The sequence below is a fragment of the Microtus oregoni genome, unplaced genomic scaffold (genome assembly GCF_018167655.1).
Source record: "Microtus oregoni isolate MIOR12 unplaced genomic scaffold, Mior012 000043F_ref0000047, whole genome shotgun sequence".
Lineage (NCBI taxonomy): Eukaryota > Metazoa > Chordata > Mammalia > Rodentia > Cricetidae > Microtus > Microtus oregoni.
In genome coordinates, this window is record NW_024543210.1 from 1,033,547 (window position 1) to 1,048,860 (window position 15,314).

The 15,314-nt window shown below is 57.0% G+C and overlaps 1 protein-coding gene across 2 annotated transcripts in view; it reads right to left on the reverse strand.

The window, feature by feature from the left end:
* Nucleotides 1-261: 261 nt before the first annotated feature.
* Kif26a (kinesin family member 26A) overlaps nt 262-15,314 on the reverse strand; it is a 40,147-nt gene continuing 25,094 nt past the window's right edge. For both annotated transcript variants that reach the window (XM_041633425.1, XM_041633426.1), the window contains exons 5-16: nt 13,130-13,319; nt 9,037-9,249; nt 8,384-8,477; nt 7,812-8,074; nt 7,522-7,705; nt 7,237-7,399; nt 6,811-6,973; nt 3,369-6,276; nt 2,460-2,665; nt 2,297-2,317; nt 1,740-1,890; nt 262-1,530 (exon numbers count right to left, since the gene is read on the reverse strand). In XM_041633425.1, the coding sequence (XP_041489359.1) occupies nt 1,349-1,530; nt 1,740-1,890; nt 2,297-2,317; nt 2,460-2,665; nt 3,369-6,276; nt 6,811-6,973; nt 7,237-7,399; nt 7,522-7,705; nt 7,812-8,074; nt 8,384-8,477; nt 9,037-9,249; nt 13,130-13,319 (4,738 nt within the window). In that variant the 3' untranslated portion in view covers nt 262-1,348. The remainder of the gene's footprint in view (nt 1,531-1,739; nt 1,891-2,296; nt 2,318-2,459; nt 2,666-3,368; nt 6,277-6,810; nt 6,974-7,236; nt 7,400-7,521; nt 7,706-7,811; nt 8,075-8,383; nt 8,478-9,036; nt 9,250-13,129; nt 13,320-15,314) is intronic.

Genomic DNA, 15,314 nt, shown 5'->3' on the forward strand with positions numbered 1-15,314 from the left:
GCCTTGCCCCCAAGACCACTCTCAGCTTCATCCTTTTAGGTCTTGGGGGTTAAAGAAGAAGTGTGGGCTTGAACACAGGCTGCAGCTAACTACCTTTCAATTTCATGGCAGCTCACAGACAGAGAGAAAGAACAAGTCCCCCAGCACATCTCCTTAAGAGCCTCAGGTCCCATGGTTGCTTCCATCTGCCCAGCAGTCTTCTCAGCCCCTTCACTGCAAAATGTGAGCACACCAGGGGCACCCAGTGAACTGAGCCACAGGAACAATCAACACATCTTTTATTCACAAATAAAAACTGTCGCAAGATGTTATCTACACATTTGTACAAAAGTCTGGACGCCTATAAAATACACAACGGTCAGAAAGCACGAACCTGCGTGCGGGCCACATCACAGGCTGGCAGGCTCATCCCTCATCTGCATTTGACAAAAATCACCTCCCACAGACTCCTCCAAACACTGCCCTCAGTGTCCCCCAGAAAAAGCCTGCCCCCACAGCTGCCAAGAGCCCCCGACCTAGGAATACCTGTAGAAAACCATAAAAACTTAGATAATTTGTCTTCAAATTCCCACTGCAAATTCTGTTTTTAGGCAAAATGATATAAAAATATGAAGCTAACAGAACGTTTACAAAACCTCACACCCCGTCTTTGTTGGCGGTGCCTTGTTTCATTGTTTGTGGTTTTTTTTTTTTCTTTTGTTTTTGTTTTTTGTGGTTTTGGTAAGAATTCCTGCCGTGGAAGAAAGCATTGTGTGCTCATGGCCCAGCCCCGCTTGTGGTCTTTGGTGTCCTCAGAAGAGAGTGAGGCCCCCGACGACAGGAGGGGACTCGAGGCTAGCTGAGACACCACTGCTCCAGACTGGCGGGGGCCACTCGCGCAGGCTGTTGAGGGAAGGCTGCTGGAGAAGAAAATGAACCAATCCTAAAGGAGAGCTGGTCCGAACAGGACCGCCCTGCTACACAAAACTGCTCAGTGGTGAGGAAGGCAAAATCAAACAAACTGGCTTTAGCTTGGCCAGCGTGGCCGCAGCCACCCTGGCTAACATCTGCTGGTGTCTGGAGTCCTGTCTTGAGTCCGTAGCACCAAATTAGAAAAGAAAAGGCCTACTCAAGGTTAAAGGCACTTGCGTGGCTGTCTGGGTGACGACAGTCTCTCAATCCCCGTGCTCTCTCTGTCCACTGGCTGGCCCTCCCCTTCCCCCCTCTCTGTCTCCTCTCTGAGATCCCCCCCATCCTGCACAGACCCTGTGTCTTCAACCCTCCAACCCCCTCCACATCCTCATTCCATCCCACATTCTATGCTTGCACGCCCTGCACTGCATGTCCCTGCCTGTGACCTGTGCTCGCCTCAAACATCCACCTCTTGCGGCCCAGGGACAGCAGTGGTGGCAGCAACACCAATGTCAAAGCAGGTGACCATCATGACGTGGGCCTTGCACAGGTTAACACACTGCTCCAGCGCAGCTGTGGCTTGCTCCAGGGCCACCAGATACTCAGCTGATTCCGGCTCCAGCTCTGGGTCCACCTCGACTGGAAAGAGACGAGACAGGGTCAGGGCGGAGGCCAGGACAGCAGCCAAACTCCTCAAGTTCCCCAGGGAAAAGTGTCAGCTCAGTGGATTCTCCCCTCCTGCCACCTACTAATGAGAGCAAAGAAGGGAGAGGCTAGGGGGTAGGGTCTGGGCTCCTGCACCTGCTGGGTACCCCACTGTTCAGCCACAGAGAGACTGGGGCACTCACACTGCTCCAGCCAGCGTCCAGGCTCTACCATCAGCCGGCCCTGGGTCTCAGCCAGCTCCTCACAGAGGTGGTCACGTTTGGCCTGCACTTCCTGCAGCCGCTGCTGCCTGCGCTCTGCAAGCCGCAGTTTGGAGCTGATGCAAACTGGGCCCTGTTGGCGAGGGACACGAAGAATGGATTATACTAAGATAGATAGATAGATAGATAGATAGATATAGAGAGATAGAGATAGACACAGAGAGACAGACAGACAGAAATAAAGAATCTATATATACATCTCTATATAGATATAGATGGCAGGGACTCTCTCCTTAAGGCTTCTTAGTACCCTGGCTTTAGCCATGGTCTCCCCTCCCACTTCAGGCCCTATATAAACACAAGGCCAGGCCTCGAAGGTGAGGAGGACAGGATCTGCAAGGGTCCGCACCAGGACTTCCTAGACTGTGGGTCCAGCTCTGTGGAAACACAGCAGTGGCCTCGAGAGTCCCTCCAGTGACCCACCCCTGGAAAAAGCACTAGGGACTACAAGCTCAGGGATAGTTCAGGCTGGTTCTTACCTTCTCCACATCCTGAGAGGGCTGTGGACAAAAAAGGAGATGTCAGGAGCTTCCTGGCCAAACCTTTAGGGGCCCAGAGAGCCCATGTGCTGGCCCTCCCTGACACCCCAGGGCGCCCAGCCTGACACCCCAGGGCGCCCAGCCTGACTATAGCCTCCCTTACCTTGGCTTCGTCCTCCCTCGGAGGCAAACGGTGCCGCTGCAGGCGCTCCACGTCATCTATCTCATACACCTTGATCTCGAAAGGCTCCTTCAGAGAGCCAGCCAGGGGTGGGGGCAGGTCCACCCACTGCCCAGGAAGGCTGGGCTTGCGGCCTAAGGCAGCAGCATCGGGTAGAGGGGCCGGGATCAGCCTCCGTCGCTGTAGACCTGAAACAGGGCCAGGTGCTATGAGCAGAGCCAGGGACACCTCAGGCTCTAGCCGCATCACCTGCACAACCATACCAACTGATATCGCAGCAGCAGCACTTGTGGCTCTAATTGGCACCTTCCCTGCCCTCGGGTTGACTGGGAGGAAGTCAGAACAGTGCTGGTAGGAAACCCCGGGCAGCCAGGGAGAGCCCATCCCAGAGCCCAGAGCCTACTGCCCAGTTTAAACCGAACCCTTGTCTCACTACTCTGTCAGAGTTAAGAAGTAGTCTCTGGGGTGGAGTGGGGTCAGGGGAGGGAATACACCAGATGGTATAAACTACGGGGTCATGTACCTCACATGCACCAAAGCCCCAGGAGTAGTTAATAACACGCCGGTTGGTATCACCTGCACCCACAATCTGAAGATCCCTCCCAGCGTTGGGCTTAAGTTTATACACTACGAGGTGTCGTAGGGCTTATAAACTACTAAGGACTATGCACACCTGGCATTCGTAAACTATCCCAGAGACCACACAGGGTGAGGTATCAGGGGTGGAGAACCCAGGCCCACCGCCAAGAACCGAAAAGAGCTCTCCAGGGAGCTGAAAGGAACTACAGGGCTGTAAAACCCCACCTTTGGGGTAGCCAACTGCATCGTCAAGGATCTCTCAGGTCTACAAACTGTAAAGTGCTGTTCCCAGAGACAGTCACTGCTGCCCACCTGTGGCCCTCTTCTTTGGGGACTTGAGGCTGCGGGAGCGGGCACCCGGGGAGGCGGTTCCACTCTCACTCATAGAGTCAGGGGCTGAGGAGGCACTGCCGGTGGCCTCGCTGTCACGGATCATGCTCTCATAGCCACTGCTGCCACCGCTGTGGTAGAAGAGTGCCGTGCGGCCCATAGCAGGGGGGAGCTCCCCACTCAGCACGCTGCTGTTGTCACTGCCGTGGCCACTGCTGTAGCGCTGGGGCCTCCTAGGTGCAGTCACCTTGCTGTAGGGGGAGGGCAGGGCCGGGCTCACGGGCTGCCGCTCCTCAGCCAGGTTCACGCCGCTGTCATTGCCGCTGTCTGAGTCGGTCGAGCCCCAGGAGAGGCCACCCCGACCAGGAGATCCGCTGGCTGCCAACTCATGGACACGGCTATGGGCAGCCCGGAAGGCCTGTTTAGTGCCCATGATGGTGCCCCTACCGGCCTTGGTCCCAATACCAGGTGCAGCCCGTGGAGCCATCCGGGGCCCTGGCACAGGGCCACTTGTCTTACCTGCCACAGGGGCCAGTGGCTTCACTGGAGCACCCAGTGCCCGAGATGTACTAGTCCCTAGATTACGACCCTTGGCCCCACCAGCTGGAGGCTTGGATGCCCCAACACCCTTAGCTGGGCTGTTCCTACAGGCAGGAGCTGGTCCAAGTGGGGGGCTGGCGGGTGGTACACCCAACCTGGGCACAGCCCTCGGTGGCCGTCCTGGGACTTCTCTGACCTTGCTGCCGCCATGAGTCAGGCCCTCGTACCGCTCCAAGGACATGTGGCCAGGGGGACGGTGTGCTACCTCCATCTTGCCAGCTCGGGCTTTCAGGCTGGATGTGGCCTTGGGAACAGAGTAATCAGACCGGCCACTGGGCCTGGCCTCGTCGTCCCCTCGGAAGGCAGAAGCAGCCCCTGCCCGGGTCAGCCCCAGGGCCTGGGTAGGGGTCAGGGCCGTGCTCTGTTCCAGGCTGGACTTGCGCACAGGTGGGGCTGGCGGACCTGCTACACTAGGCCTTGGAAAGAAGGCCCCCTTGGGAGACACATTCTTCTTACTGCTGGAGTTGGTCTTCAGGCTTCCTGAGTGGACCACTGTCTCCACTGGAGAGTCCCCACAGGACGCAGCAGGTGTGGTCACTCCCAGCGTGGTGGCTCCTCTCCGCAGAGGTGGGATTCGAGCCATAGCTTCTGGCCTCCGGGACATTCTGGTTGTCACCTCACACCCGTCCACCACTCTCTGGGCACAAGCCAGCATTATCTGAGCCTCGGGCAGTCGAGGGGAGCCTGGGGTTGGGCTTGGGATGCTGCCTGTGGAAGCCATCTGGTGTGTGTCACAGTCCTCTGCCCGGAGAAGCCAAGGGTCCTCAAACAGGCCTCCGGGGCTGTATGGACCCCGGCTGGGGCGAACACGGTTGGTTGAGGTAGTCCTGGGTTTCCGGGGAAGACTGGAGTGGATGGTTTGGGTTGAGGCTGCCTCATGCGGAGACCCAGCCCGAGGCTCTCTGCTGGATCGTGTCTGAGTTGCTGTGACTGCCTCCACAGGGTGGGGACACCGAGCTGAGCCAGGATTGTCTGGTCTTCCACACTCTGAGGACCTCAACTTGCTGTCATCTAGGGAGCCGCTTGGGGTAGGAAACTCTGGTGGACCAGGCCCTGCTGCAGAGTCAGGGCTGAAGGGAGGCTGTGGTGTGGAACCACGGCTTTCAGCCAAGCAGACACCAACATCGCTGAGCCAGGAGCCAATTGATGAGGCTGGACTGCCACCAGGCCATGCCGTTCCCTCTATGAGCTCCCCAGGGTCTCCTGGGCCCTCAGTAACCTGTGAGGTATAGGCGTCAAACTCATCATTGATACTGCTGATGATGCTGACTGGCCTTGAGCCTGAGGCCAAAGCCTGCAGGGAACAGTCACTGCCCAAACTGGCCAGACTGGAAGGCCGTGTGGCCCCTGCAAGTCCCCCCAGAGGCAGCTCCTCTACCACTGTGAACACCAGCTCATCCTCGCCATTCAGCTCCACTGGCTGCTGCAGGGTAACTGTGGTAGTCAGCAAGCCCCGCTCCAGATGGCGTCCACGAGCAGATGGACCAGGATAAGGTGTGTCCGAGAGCAGTGGGGACAAGGCCATCTGCCCACTCATACCCACGGGGGGTGTCCGCATCACACCATCAAGGCCTTCTCCCACAGGTTCGGTGGGGACACCGCGAGCTTCTGGTTGCCGAGGCGGTGGAGGAGCTGGACTGGGCAGTGGCCTCCTGCAGCCACCTCCTGTAGTCTTGTCTGGGGCAGGTGGCTCAGGCCGGGTACCATCTACTCTCTGATCACTCTGGTTACCAGTTTTAGAGGCCTCTGAGGTGCTCCGGTGAGTATCTTGCCCAGGGCTGCTTCGAGGGGAACTGGTGACCATAGGAGGGCCCATAGCCTTCCTGGGGGACGTGGCCTCTGGTAGCGAGGGTTTCTTGCCTCCTCTGGCGGGGCTGGCTTGGGCTGCGTCGGAGCCACCCTGGAGACCAGGGAATCCCTCACTGCCATCTATGCACTCTAGACGCTCCTGCAGTTCCGCAAATGTACTGCAGCGGAAGTGATCGGCATCCCGGGGTCCCTCGGAGGGCCTGCGGCGGCTCAGCGCAGGGATGATGGGCACAAAGTCAGGTGGGCCCTCATTGTCGGTGAGCTCGCGGTCTGACAGCGCTGCCCCGCCAGGACCCACATAGATGACTGTGTCACAGGACTGCTCACTGCTGGATGAGTAGTCGGGGTCTCCAGACAGGCCAGGAGCCGAGCGGTCAGCGTCCAGGACCATGGTGCGTGGGTGGAAGGGTCGCAGGTGTGGGGGACGGTGGGCCCGGCCCTCTTCGCAGGAGCTCTCCCCTCCCGAGGAGCTGGATGCATACTGAGGGCAGAAGGAGAGGCCCTTGTGAGTGGACTCACCCTGTCTGCACGCAGCCCTGGTCCCCATCTCATCTCTTCCTTGGACTCTGCCCTCTCAATGTAAGAGTGTAAACTCTGTGAGATGGTAGCAGCTGAGCAAGGAATTACACCACAGGGCACAGAATAGAAGGGGGCCTTCTGGGGAGTTCTGAGAGGTGATCATGGACCATGTCACAGGTTGGAGAGAGAGCTCATGCAGAAAAGGCCATGTTTCACCAAGTGCAGCATTCAGACCCAGGGCAGTAACCTCAGGACACCCAGCATTCCTGAGAAGTCTCCTGCTGGGATGGTGCTCATGTCCCCCTACAACATAAACCCTATTGTAAACAGCTCCACCCCTGCCCAGTGTGCCAGGGACTTGGGCCTGGGCTCTTCTCTGGAGGCATAAGAGACTCACCCACAGATAAATACATCTATTGCCTCCTCTCCCTGACATCCAGAGGTGGGGGCTATGGAGGATGAGGGCCCTCAGGAAGGAGCAAGAGCCGGGGCTTACCTTGCCCTTCTTCCTGCGCAGGCGGTGGATGCGGGCAGCCAGCTGCACAGTGTTGAGGGTCTCTGCGTGGTGGGCTGGTGAGTCGGAGATGTGTGCTATCATAGTGGTCCGGCAGTTGGTAGTAGCCAGGGACTCCCGCAGCAGCATGGTGAGTCTGTGGTCCCTACAAGCCAAGGAGGTGCTCAGAGGCTGGGGTGAGGGGCCATCTAGGTGGAAGGCCAGGTGAGGCGTAGACCACTAGGCTGGGGGATAGGGGCTATGCCTGAAGCTCTCATTGTGCCCTTGAACCTATAACCTTGCACCTGTCCCTGCACCCAAAGCTCCAGGACACACTGCTGGCCCTGAACTGAGGCCCCCAGAAATACCAGACATCAAAATAGCCAGCTCCCCAGAGGTCACCCTGCTTGTACCTGCTCCCATACTCACCTGTAGGGCACATGCTTGGCCCCATTGACCAGGGCCAGGATGACACTGCCCAGAGCGGACAGCGACAGACACAGGGGTCCTCCAGAAGCCTCCCCGCCTCTGCTGAGTGCTGTCTCACAGCTGCCCAGGTCGATGAGGTGCAGGCGGCTGCGACCTCCAGACACTGAAAACAGTACAAGCAGGGCTGAGGTCTGGGCACCCACCCATGCAGGCAGAGATGCCCACAAGGTCCCCCTCAGTGGGCTGGCAACTGCCTGGAAGTGCCCCGTAACACCATGCACCTACTTCCTCCTTGGCCACACTTCTCCACACGATACTGGTACACATGCAACGTGAAGAGCATGTGAGAGCTGCGCCGGGAGTCCTCTCCGGAGCCGGCATGACTAGTGCTGCGGGCTGCCAAGGCCGCATCCAGGTAGAAGGCTGCTTTCTCTGCGCTGGGTGCCCGCAGCTCATTCTGGTTCTGGAGCTGTGAGAGAAAAGGTGGAGGACACATGTATTTAGTGGCTTGAGACCAAGCAAAGTGCTCCCTCTCCTCCTCCATAATTCCAGAAAGGCTGAAAGCACTGGCGTACCTGTGTCCCACACACGGGGTCTTCCCGCAGATACACGCCTGGAGACTGGGTGTCCTGAAGGCTACCGGAAGCCACCTCAGCAAGCAGATCCCGCAGACTCTGGTCATGGCCGCACACTTCCACAGCAGACACACGGATGGAGAAGCGTGTGCCCATCCTTTCCTTGCGCTCATCAATGAGCCTGAAGAGCCAGGAGATAGCACAGGGCACGATGCCCAGGCTCTGGGGTGAGCTGTCCTTTCCAATCATGGTATATGACTTCCCTGGGAGACAGCGGCATGTGAGAACCACCGCTAACTCTCCACTACCTGCCCTCAAGAACACTTCCAGGCTCAGAAACGTGCCCAGGGTCCTAGGACCAACCCAGATGGTCTTGATACCACACCCAGCCACTCTGAGGCCTCTGCCTTTAGGCTCTGCCTGCCCCAGCTTTGTTGTGAGACACCCACTCCCACATCCACATGGAGAACCTCAACCAGGGCTAGGCTCAGCGATGGTAGCAACATGCCTGCTGGGGGGTGGACGAAGACAGCTAGAAGGCAGCATGGGTGCACAGGAGTGACAGCACTTACCAAGGCTCATGTGGCCGAAGGAAAATATGCAGCCATCAGCTCCACCAACCACAGACTGGAGCACGTCAGCCACGGTCCCTGAGCAGACCTCAGCCTGGGGAGGAACCCAGTGGGGATTAGCCAGGTTCCACAGCCTAAGGGCCATGGCCAGTGTCTTCTGCTACATCTGTAAACCTAAGGCCCATTAGTCCTGGTCACATGAAGGTGGGCAACCCCACAGGGCACATGAATCAACAGACACAGGGCCAGGAACACAGGGTCCTCCCACACTCACATGGACAGTACAGAACACATAAGTCAGCAGACGGGACACGTACAATACAGGTAGGATTTCCTAGCTAGGCACATGCGCCTGGACACCTGACCCAGCACTGAAAGTTGGAAGCAAGAAGAAGTCATGGTCATTGCTCAGTGTTCCTAGTTTCCAGGAAAGAGCAGAGCTGCTTCAAAGAGTTTCATAGGAGAAGGGGCCTAAAGAGCTCAGTGTTCCCCAACACTTGGCCTGGAGAACAGGCAGAGGCTAGGGAAATGCCCTGGGCTAGGACTGCTAGGGAAGCAGACCTGGCAGGCCCGATAGGCAGCAAAGCTCCCACTCTGCAGAGGAACAGATTTTTATCATATCACACGCACCCAGGAGTAGCCCTCCACTGTACCTGCTCTGAGTCCTGGGGGAAGATGGCATCGAAAGCAAACATCTTGGGGACTGGTGCTGTGGGGGCGTGGCGGAGGCCTGCACAGCCTGGGGGCCCGGCAGCAGGGTCATAGAGTGTCACTTGCTTCTTCCGAGGGTCCACCTTCAGGTAGGATGTAGACTCAGCTGAGCGCCGGACTCCTTGTGCTGGCCAGATGCGCAGCATAACCTTTACCTGGGGGTTGGCAGAAGCAGGCAGCTGAGCTCCACCCTCCCCCCAGCTGGTTACTAATTACAGGACAGGAGAGCCAAGAAAGAGTCAGGACAGCAGACCAGGTCTCAACATGGGCGCCCACACCACAGGAATGCTGCCTGAGCAGATCCCATATGAGGTCAGCAGGGTAGAGGGAAAATGAAGCCCAGGGTGGGGTGGAGTTGGTAGGGTGCATAGCCGGTCTCAGCAAAGCGGGAGACAAGGCAAGGCTGGGAAGGAGAGGGCAGTTAGCAGGGACAGGAATGTCTAGGCCCGCTAAGCAGTTCTCCCTCAGAGGGCCAAGATGCTGTGGGGAAATCTCCAGGCTTGCTGCCGCTGCCCTGCAACAGCTCAGGAAGCCAGGCCTGAGAAGCTCACGGAAGGGAGAACAGGATGGGCGAAACATGGAGGAAGTTACATGGGACGAGAATCCAGTCTGAGAAGTAGGAATTCTGAAATCCTGCCTAACAAGCCCCAATCTGGGTAAACTGAGGCGGGGAGGTGTGCGGAAGAGGAGAGGCAAGGATGGACCTGTGCTCCTGGGGTTCTGCTATCGGCTAGTCAGCCTGGGCCATGGCGGAAACAGGAGATTCCATTGTGCCTAGTGACCATGCCAGCCAGGGTCCAGAGGATCTGGAACAACGGACCCCAAGACCCTCCATGAAAACGAAATGGAAGATATGAGGATGCCAAAGGAAGCTGCGCTGCAGCACCCCAGAACCTGTGTGGAGAATGGATACGCCCACAGGCGCAGCAATGGACAGGAGAGAGGGAGGTTGGGGAAGGTGGGAGACAAGCAGGCACTATTTCCTCAATAGCCACCCTGAGTTAGGGCTCCCCTTGGCTGGAGGACACGCCCTTCCCTCTCCAATGAAATCCGTGATTCCACATTGGTGTAAATCAAATTACCAGGGACTCATTTCAGAACCAATATCTCTCAAGTATTTAATCGTAAGTGACAGATACATAATGCTGCAAAATTGGTTTAGGGGGGCAGTCTACATGAGCCCCACAGGCTCACTCCCGGTGGACAAGGGGCACATTGATATGCAGAGCCTCCCGTGGAGTGGAGTGTCCCCACCCTCTGGGGAGAGAGAGGAGCAGAGAAATACTTGGCTATTGTACTACTGAGAACCTGGGCTCCATCAGGCGAGAATCGATTCTTTTATTCCCTGGTGACAGGAACAAAACGATTTCATTTCCAAACGCTGCTGCAAAGCAGACGAAAATGTGCACTTCCAGGTAATTTTTGGCAATTTTTTTTCCAGTGTGAACTCCTCACCACTTCAGGAACCAAATGGGTTCTGGAGATATGAGAGAGTGCCTAGTGGGGAGGAGAGGCCTGGAGAAGCTCTGATGTCTCCTGAGGCCTCTTGAGCAGATACTAAACCCGAGTCTCCAGGCAGGGAGGGGATTGAGCAGGGCACCTCGTCCAGCCTGCCCCCTACTACCCCCCCCCCCCCGCCCCGTCCATTGTCTGCTGTAAAGAACCTGTCATTACCTCAGGGAAATGACAGGGTCTCTCAGGAGACAAGAGCATCCTCACCCCCCAAATGTGCAGATATCACAAAGCCGCTGGAGCTGGGGGGAGGGGAAGCATATTTTACATAAAAGCAGGGCTTCCAGCTCCCCAGAGGTGGACCAATCCGAGGAGGGGGAGGGGCGCCGCTCAGCACCCAACACCAGAGAGATGTCTTTTTTAATACCACAGTATGATGAATTATCTTAAGTAGCACATTAATGTCAGACACCGAATGTGATCTAACTTCTTTTCTGTGGCAATATTAAAGGCCTTTCAGGAAGCACTTCTGATGATATGACATTAGTGCTAATAACACCTGGAGCCGGGGAGGGGCACAGAGGTGCGGGGGACAGGGGCTGGTTAACAGGCTGGTGGCCAGGACATCTCTGGGGAAAGCCCTGAGTGGTCCAGGGTCAGCAGAGACCTGGCAGGCCCCCAAAATACAGTGACAGCAAAGAACAACTGCCGTTCTGAGCTTTAATGTCCAGAATGGAGTTTTTACTCCTTATCCCATCGGTCCCCACAGCAGACACTGTCCCCACAGTAGGTGGACAGACAGGCAGCGAACAGGCTGGCCCTAGGCTCAGCCATTCTTCTCCAGGTCTAGCCTAGCTCTGTACCTACACAGCCAGAATAGTGACGGCCTGATCAGTGGGAAGCACCTGTCCGTCCTGGAGCTGTGGCAGGTAGAGGAGCCCGGTGCTCATCAGTCAGGCCTGGGTCCAATCTCCCTCCTTTTTCCTCCCGATACCACCAGCTTCATCTACTAAATACTGCCAGTGTAAAAGGTGGGGGCAGTCAAGGACCGGCAGGCACAGGTTGTGGGGGTCAGAGACACCCCTTCTCCCAAAAGAATAGGGCACAGAGGCTGGTGTCACCTGTCTCTAAGAACTGTAACTGTCCTTAAAGAGGCAGGCTGCCTTCGCCCAGTTCGCAGTCCACTGGAGCTGGACAACTGTATACACACAGACCTTCACAGAATGGTCCCATCAGGTCCCAGACAGTAAAGCTGTCCAATGAAACCCACTACTGCAAGGCAGTGGCCTGGGACCAGGAGCAGGTCCCCACGACTGGAAGTCCATCCAGATCTGAGAAACGTTCTGATCCTACTCTACGACACTCTGGGCTGTCACAGCCCTGCGGGCCACACCGAATACCTACGTGGCTCCCATGCCACATGCTGTCTGCACTCAACCCCAGGCTAGTCTCTTTTCCACACTCCACCCCAACAGAGGCCACCTCCAGCAGACTGCCTTGAGGAAACCATGGGGTGTGTCTCCATCCCAGGGGAAGGGAGGAGCCAGGAGGCCTGGCTTCCAGCCACAATTAGCATTCTGAGAGGAGGCAGAGGCAAGGAAGGCTGCCTGCAATGCTAAAAGGGTGCACAGTGAAGTCAGCTGGGCCTGAAGGAGCCCCAGACCTTCCCACTAGCCTGCAGCTGCCTGTCTGTGCAGCCCTGTCTAGAGGGCTCTTCCTTCCTCTGGCTCTGCCACAGAAGGAGGCCTCCCTTCTGGAAGGAAGACTTGCAAACACAGAGCTTCCTTTCTGGTCCCTATTCAGGAGTCTACTCCCGCTAGCCAATGCTGACTACTAGTACAGGGCATGAGCTGGCAGGGCTGGTGCCAAGTCAAGGGATGGTTGCTGGGCATAATCAAGAAGGGACCCCATAACTCTCAGGATGTGTGGTAGGGACATTACCCTTGGAGTGGCAGAGGCTCAGCGAAATGTATGTGCCAGAGGGCAGGACCCCCTTCCCACAATAGTGAGAGTCTGGTTCTTCACCCAAGTATCTGCACAGTCCTGCCACAGGGTACCCCACTGGGGTACAGGGACTTCTCCCTCAACAGGGTACCAATCATAGGAATCCAATCAGAACTCTTAGAAGAAGGTCTGAAGCCAACCAGCTTGTCCCATCACCACACAGGGCTCTCACCCTCTCCACACCCCTTTCCCCAACTGAAGCCATCTGGCTGAGCTGCCTGGATACCCTGACTCAGAAAAGCTGAGGGGTCCCACCCCTTCCACCTCTAGGCAGCATTCAAGGGGGAGGAAGCAAGAATGAGACTCTCCAGGTCAGCTCCCATCCTAGGCCCAGATGCCCACCACATGGCTATCCTGGAACATGCCCCTGAGACCTGAGGGACAAGCTTCTTCCCATCATCTCCCACACCAGTTCCACACTCTCTGTGCCCTTTGGGGCATTGCTTCCAGGGCTCAGGCTCCCCCATCAGCTGTCCGAGTGTGGCACTGGAGAAGGGGGTGGCGCCCTCTATCTCCTACATGTTAATAGATAGCCCTGGCCTCCCACACCCAGGCCACCCGACCTCAGGTAGGATCTACCTTTCCGAAGCTGCTGGGGTTTTCCTTGGCCTTGGAGGCAGCCCTGAGCAGACAGGGGGGCACTGGGGGAGGCCACAGCTGCAGCGTGCCACTGAAGTCCGTGGGGTAGGTAGACGTGCCACGAGCGGTGGGCGAGGGTGGTGGGTGATGCTTCTTGCGCTTGGAGGCCAGGCTGAGCTTCTGGGCAGCCCTGGGGAGAAGAGGCAGGGGTTACCCCGTCACTGAGTCCCTGTGTCTGTCCACACCAGACCGCCCCACTCTCAGACTGCATCAGCCATACGGGTAATCGCTCTGAGAAAACAGCCAGAAATTCTTACGGCTGCAACACCTGAACTCCATTTTTCTGAGTGGGGTCCCAGCCTGGGACCCCAGCAGGACAGGTAGCAGATGGTCCATGTCCACACAGGACTGCACTCTGCCCTGGGTGAGCCCTGATGTCATAGTCTCCATTCCTAACCCTCCACCGCTTTCTTCAAGCTGACCGTATTCCAGGGATACATCCCAAAGGTCGGGTCTCTGTCCTGGAGTGGGTTTCCCTGCAGCCCCAGACCCTGGAACAGTTGTCCCCACTGCCCTGTAACACCCTCCCCTGCAAAATCCTCGAGCCAAGTCTCGGGCTTCTACCATATCTGAGCTCATGAGAGCTACAGGGCCCTGCCCCACACCTCTGGTACAGGAACCCAAGAACATCACCACTGTAAATTCACACCACAGTGACCCTGGTGGAGCCATTCTCTCTGCCTGTCACCATTTTCCAAAGGAAGACCCGGGTTTGGGCCAGGTGAAAGATTCATGGATGAGAAGTTATCCAACCAGGTCCACCCCTCCCCCACATCCCCAAATGCCCCAGCTCCTTCTCCCCATCCCAGTAGGCCTCCCAGGTCCATTCTGTCCTCCTCAGAAGGACCCAACATGCAAGAGCCCAGAGCCTCGGGCCCTCCTCAGCACCTCCCACCACGCTGCTGGTGCGCTGGTAACTCCTCTCATCTTTAATAGAAGTTGTCTTTTAGGAGGCCCCAGGGACAGCTTCTTCCTAGTGCGGTGTCATCACAGAAAATAAAAGTAATCTACGGTGCATGGCGGAGTCCTTAACAGAGCCGCAGTGGTACGGTACCCCGTGCAGCAGCCAGGGCACAGTAGGGAGTGGAGGACTCCTGTACCCTGAGGTGCAGACTCGAACCTCACACAGCGCCTTAAGCATTTGCCTGGAATCTGCCTGAGCCTGTGTGTTTGCAAAGCTCAAATGAGCCTTGCAAGGAAGTGCTTGTCAGTTTCTCAGCACCTTCACAGAAGAAACACGCAGCCACGACGCCCACGCTGTCACCTACCAGACAGTGTACACTGAAGAATGAATGGCCAAGGCAAGAAGGATCCCTGAGCTACAACCCAAACTGTACTCCCACGTGGGTCAAAGAACATGGGCAGGTCCTGGGAAGGGCCACAGCAGACAGAGCCATACTGTCCCGGCATCCCTCAGGGGCTTTCTCCGCCTCCCTCCTCCATTATCTGGGAGATTCCACCCCAGCGGCCTCATGAGGAAAAGCCTCCTTCCTGCCTCAGAAAGCCATTATCTCTGGGTACAATCAAGGCAGGGCAGTCACAAGCCCCTTACCTGGTACTGCCCAGTGCTGGGAACTAATGGAAGAGCTATGCCATCCAGTTGGGTAGGTCCTACAAGACAGTTAAAGGGACTTAAGACCTGACTGGAGGGAGCTGCCACTTAGGGCTCCCCTGGGCCTGCTGTGCCACTGTCACCTGAGAGGGCCTTACAAGGGAGGCTGGATCAAGCAAGAGACTATGCTGTCAAATCCTTCCTCCTGGTAACCCAGCATGGAGCCTCTACACCTCTGCCAGTTAGGCCCAAACAAATGTCCAGAAAGAAACTTGGGGCTCCACAGAGGCCAGGAAGCTCTTGAGTACCAGACAGAAATCCCTGCCCCACAACTACCTGAAAGATGCCTGTCCCAGCAGAGGTTCCTGAGATACCTAGATTCTGGGTACTGATGGAGGAAGGTCATTGGCTAATAAAGGAACTGCCCTGGCCCATTTTATTGGTTAGAGGATAGGTGGGAGGAGTAAACAGAACAAAATGCTGGGAGGAAGAGGAAGTGAGCGCAGAGACTCCACAGCTCTCCTCTAGGGAGCAGACGCCTGAGAGAGATGCCATGCCCCGCTCCCGGCATGA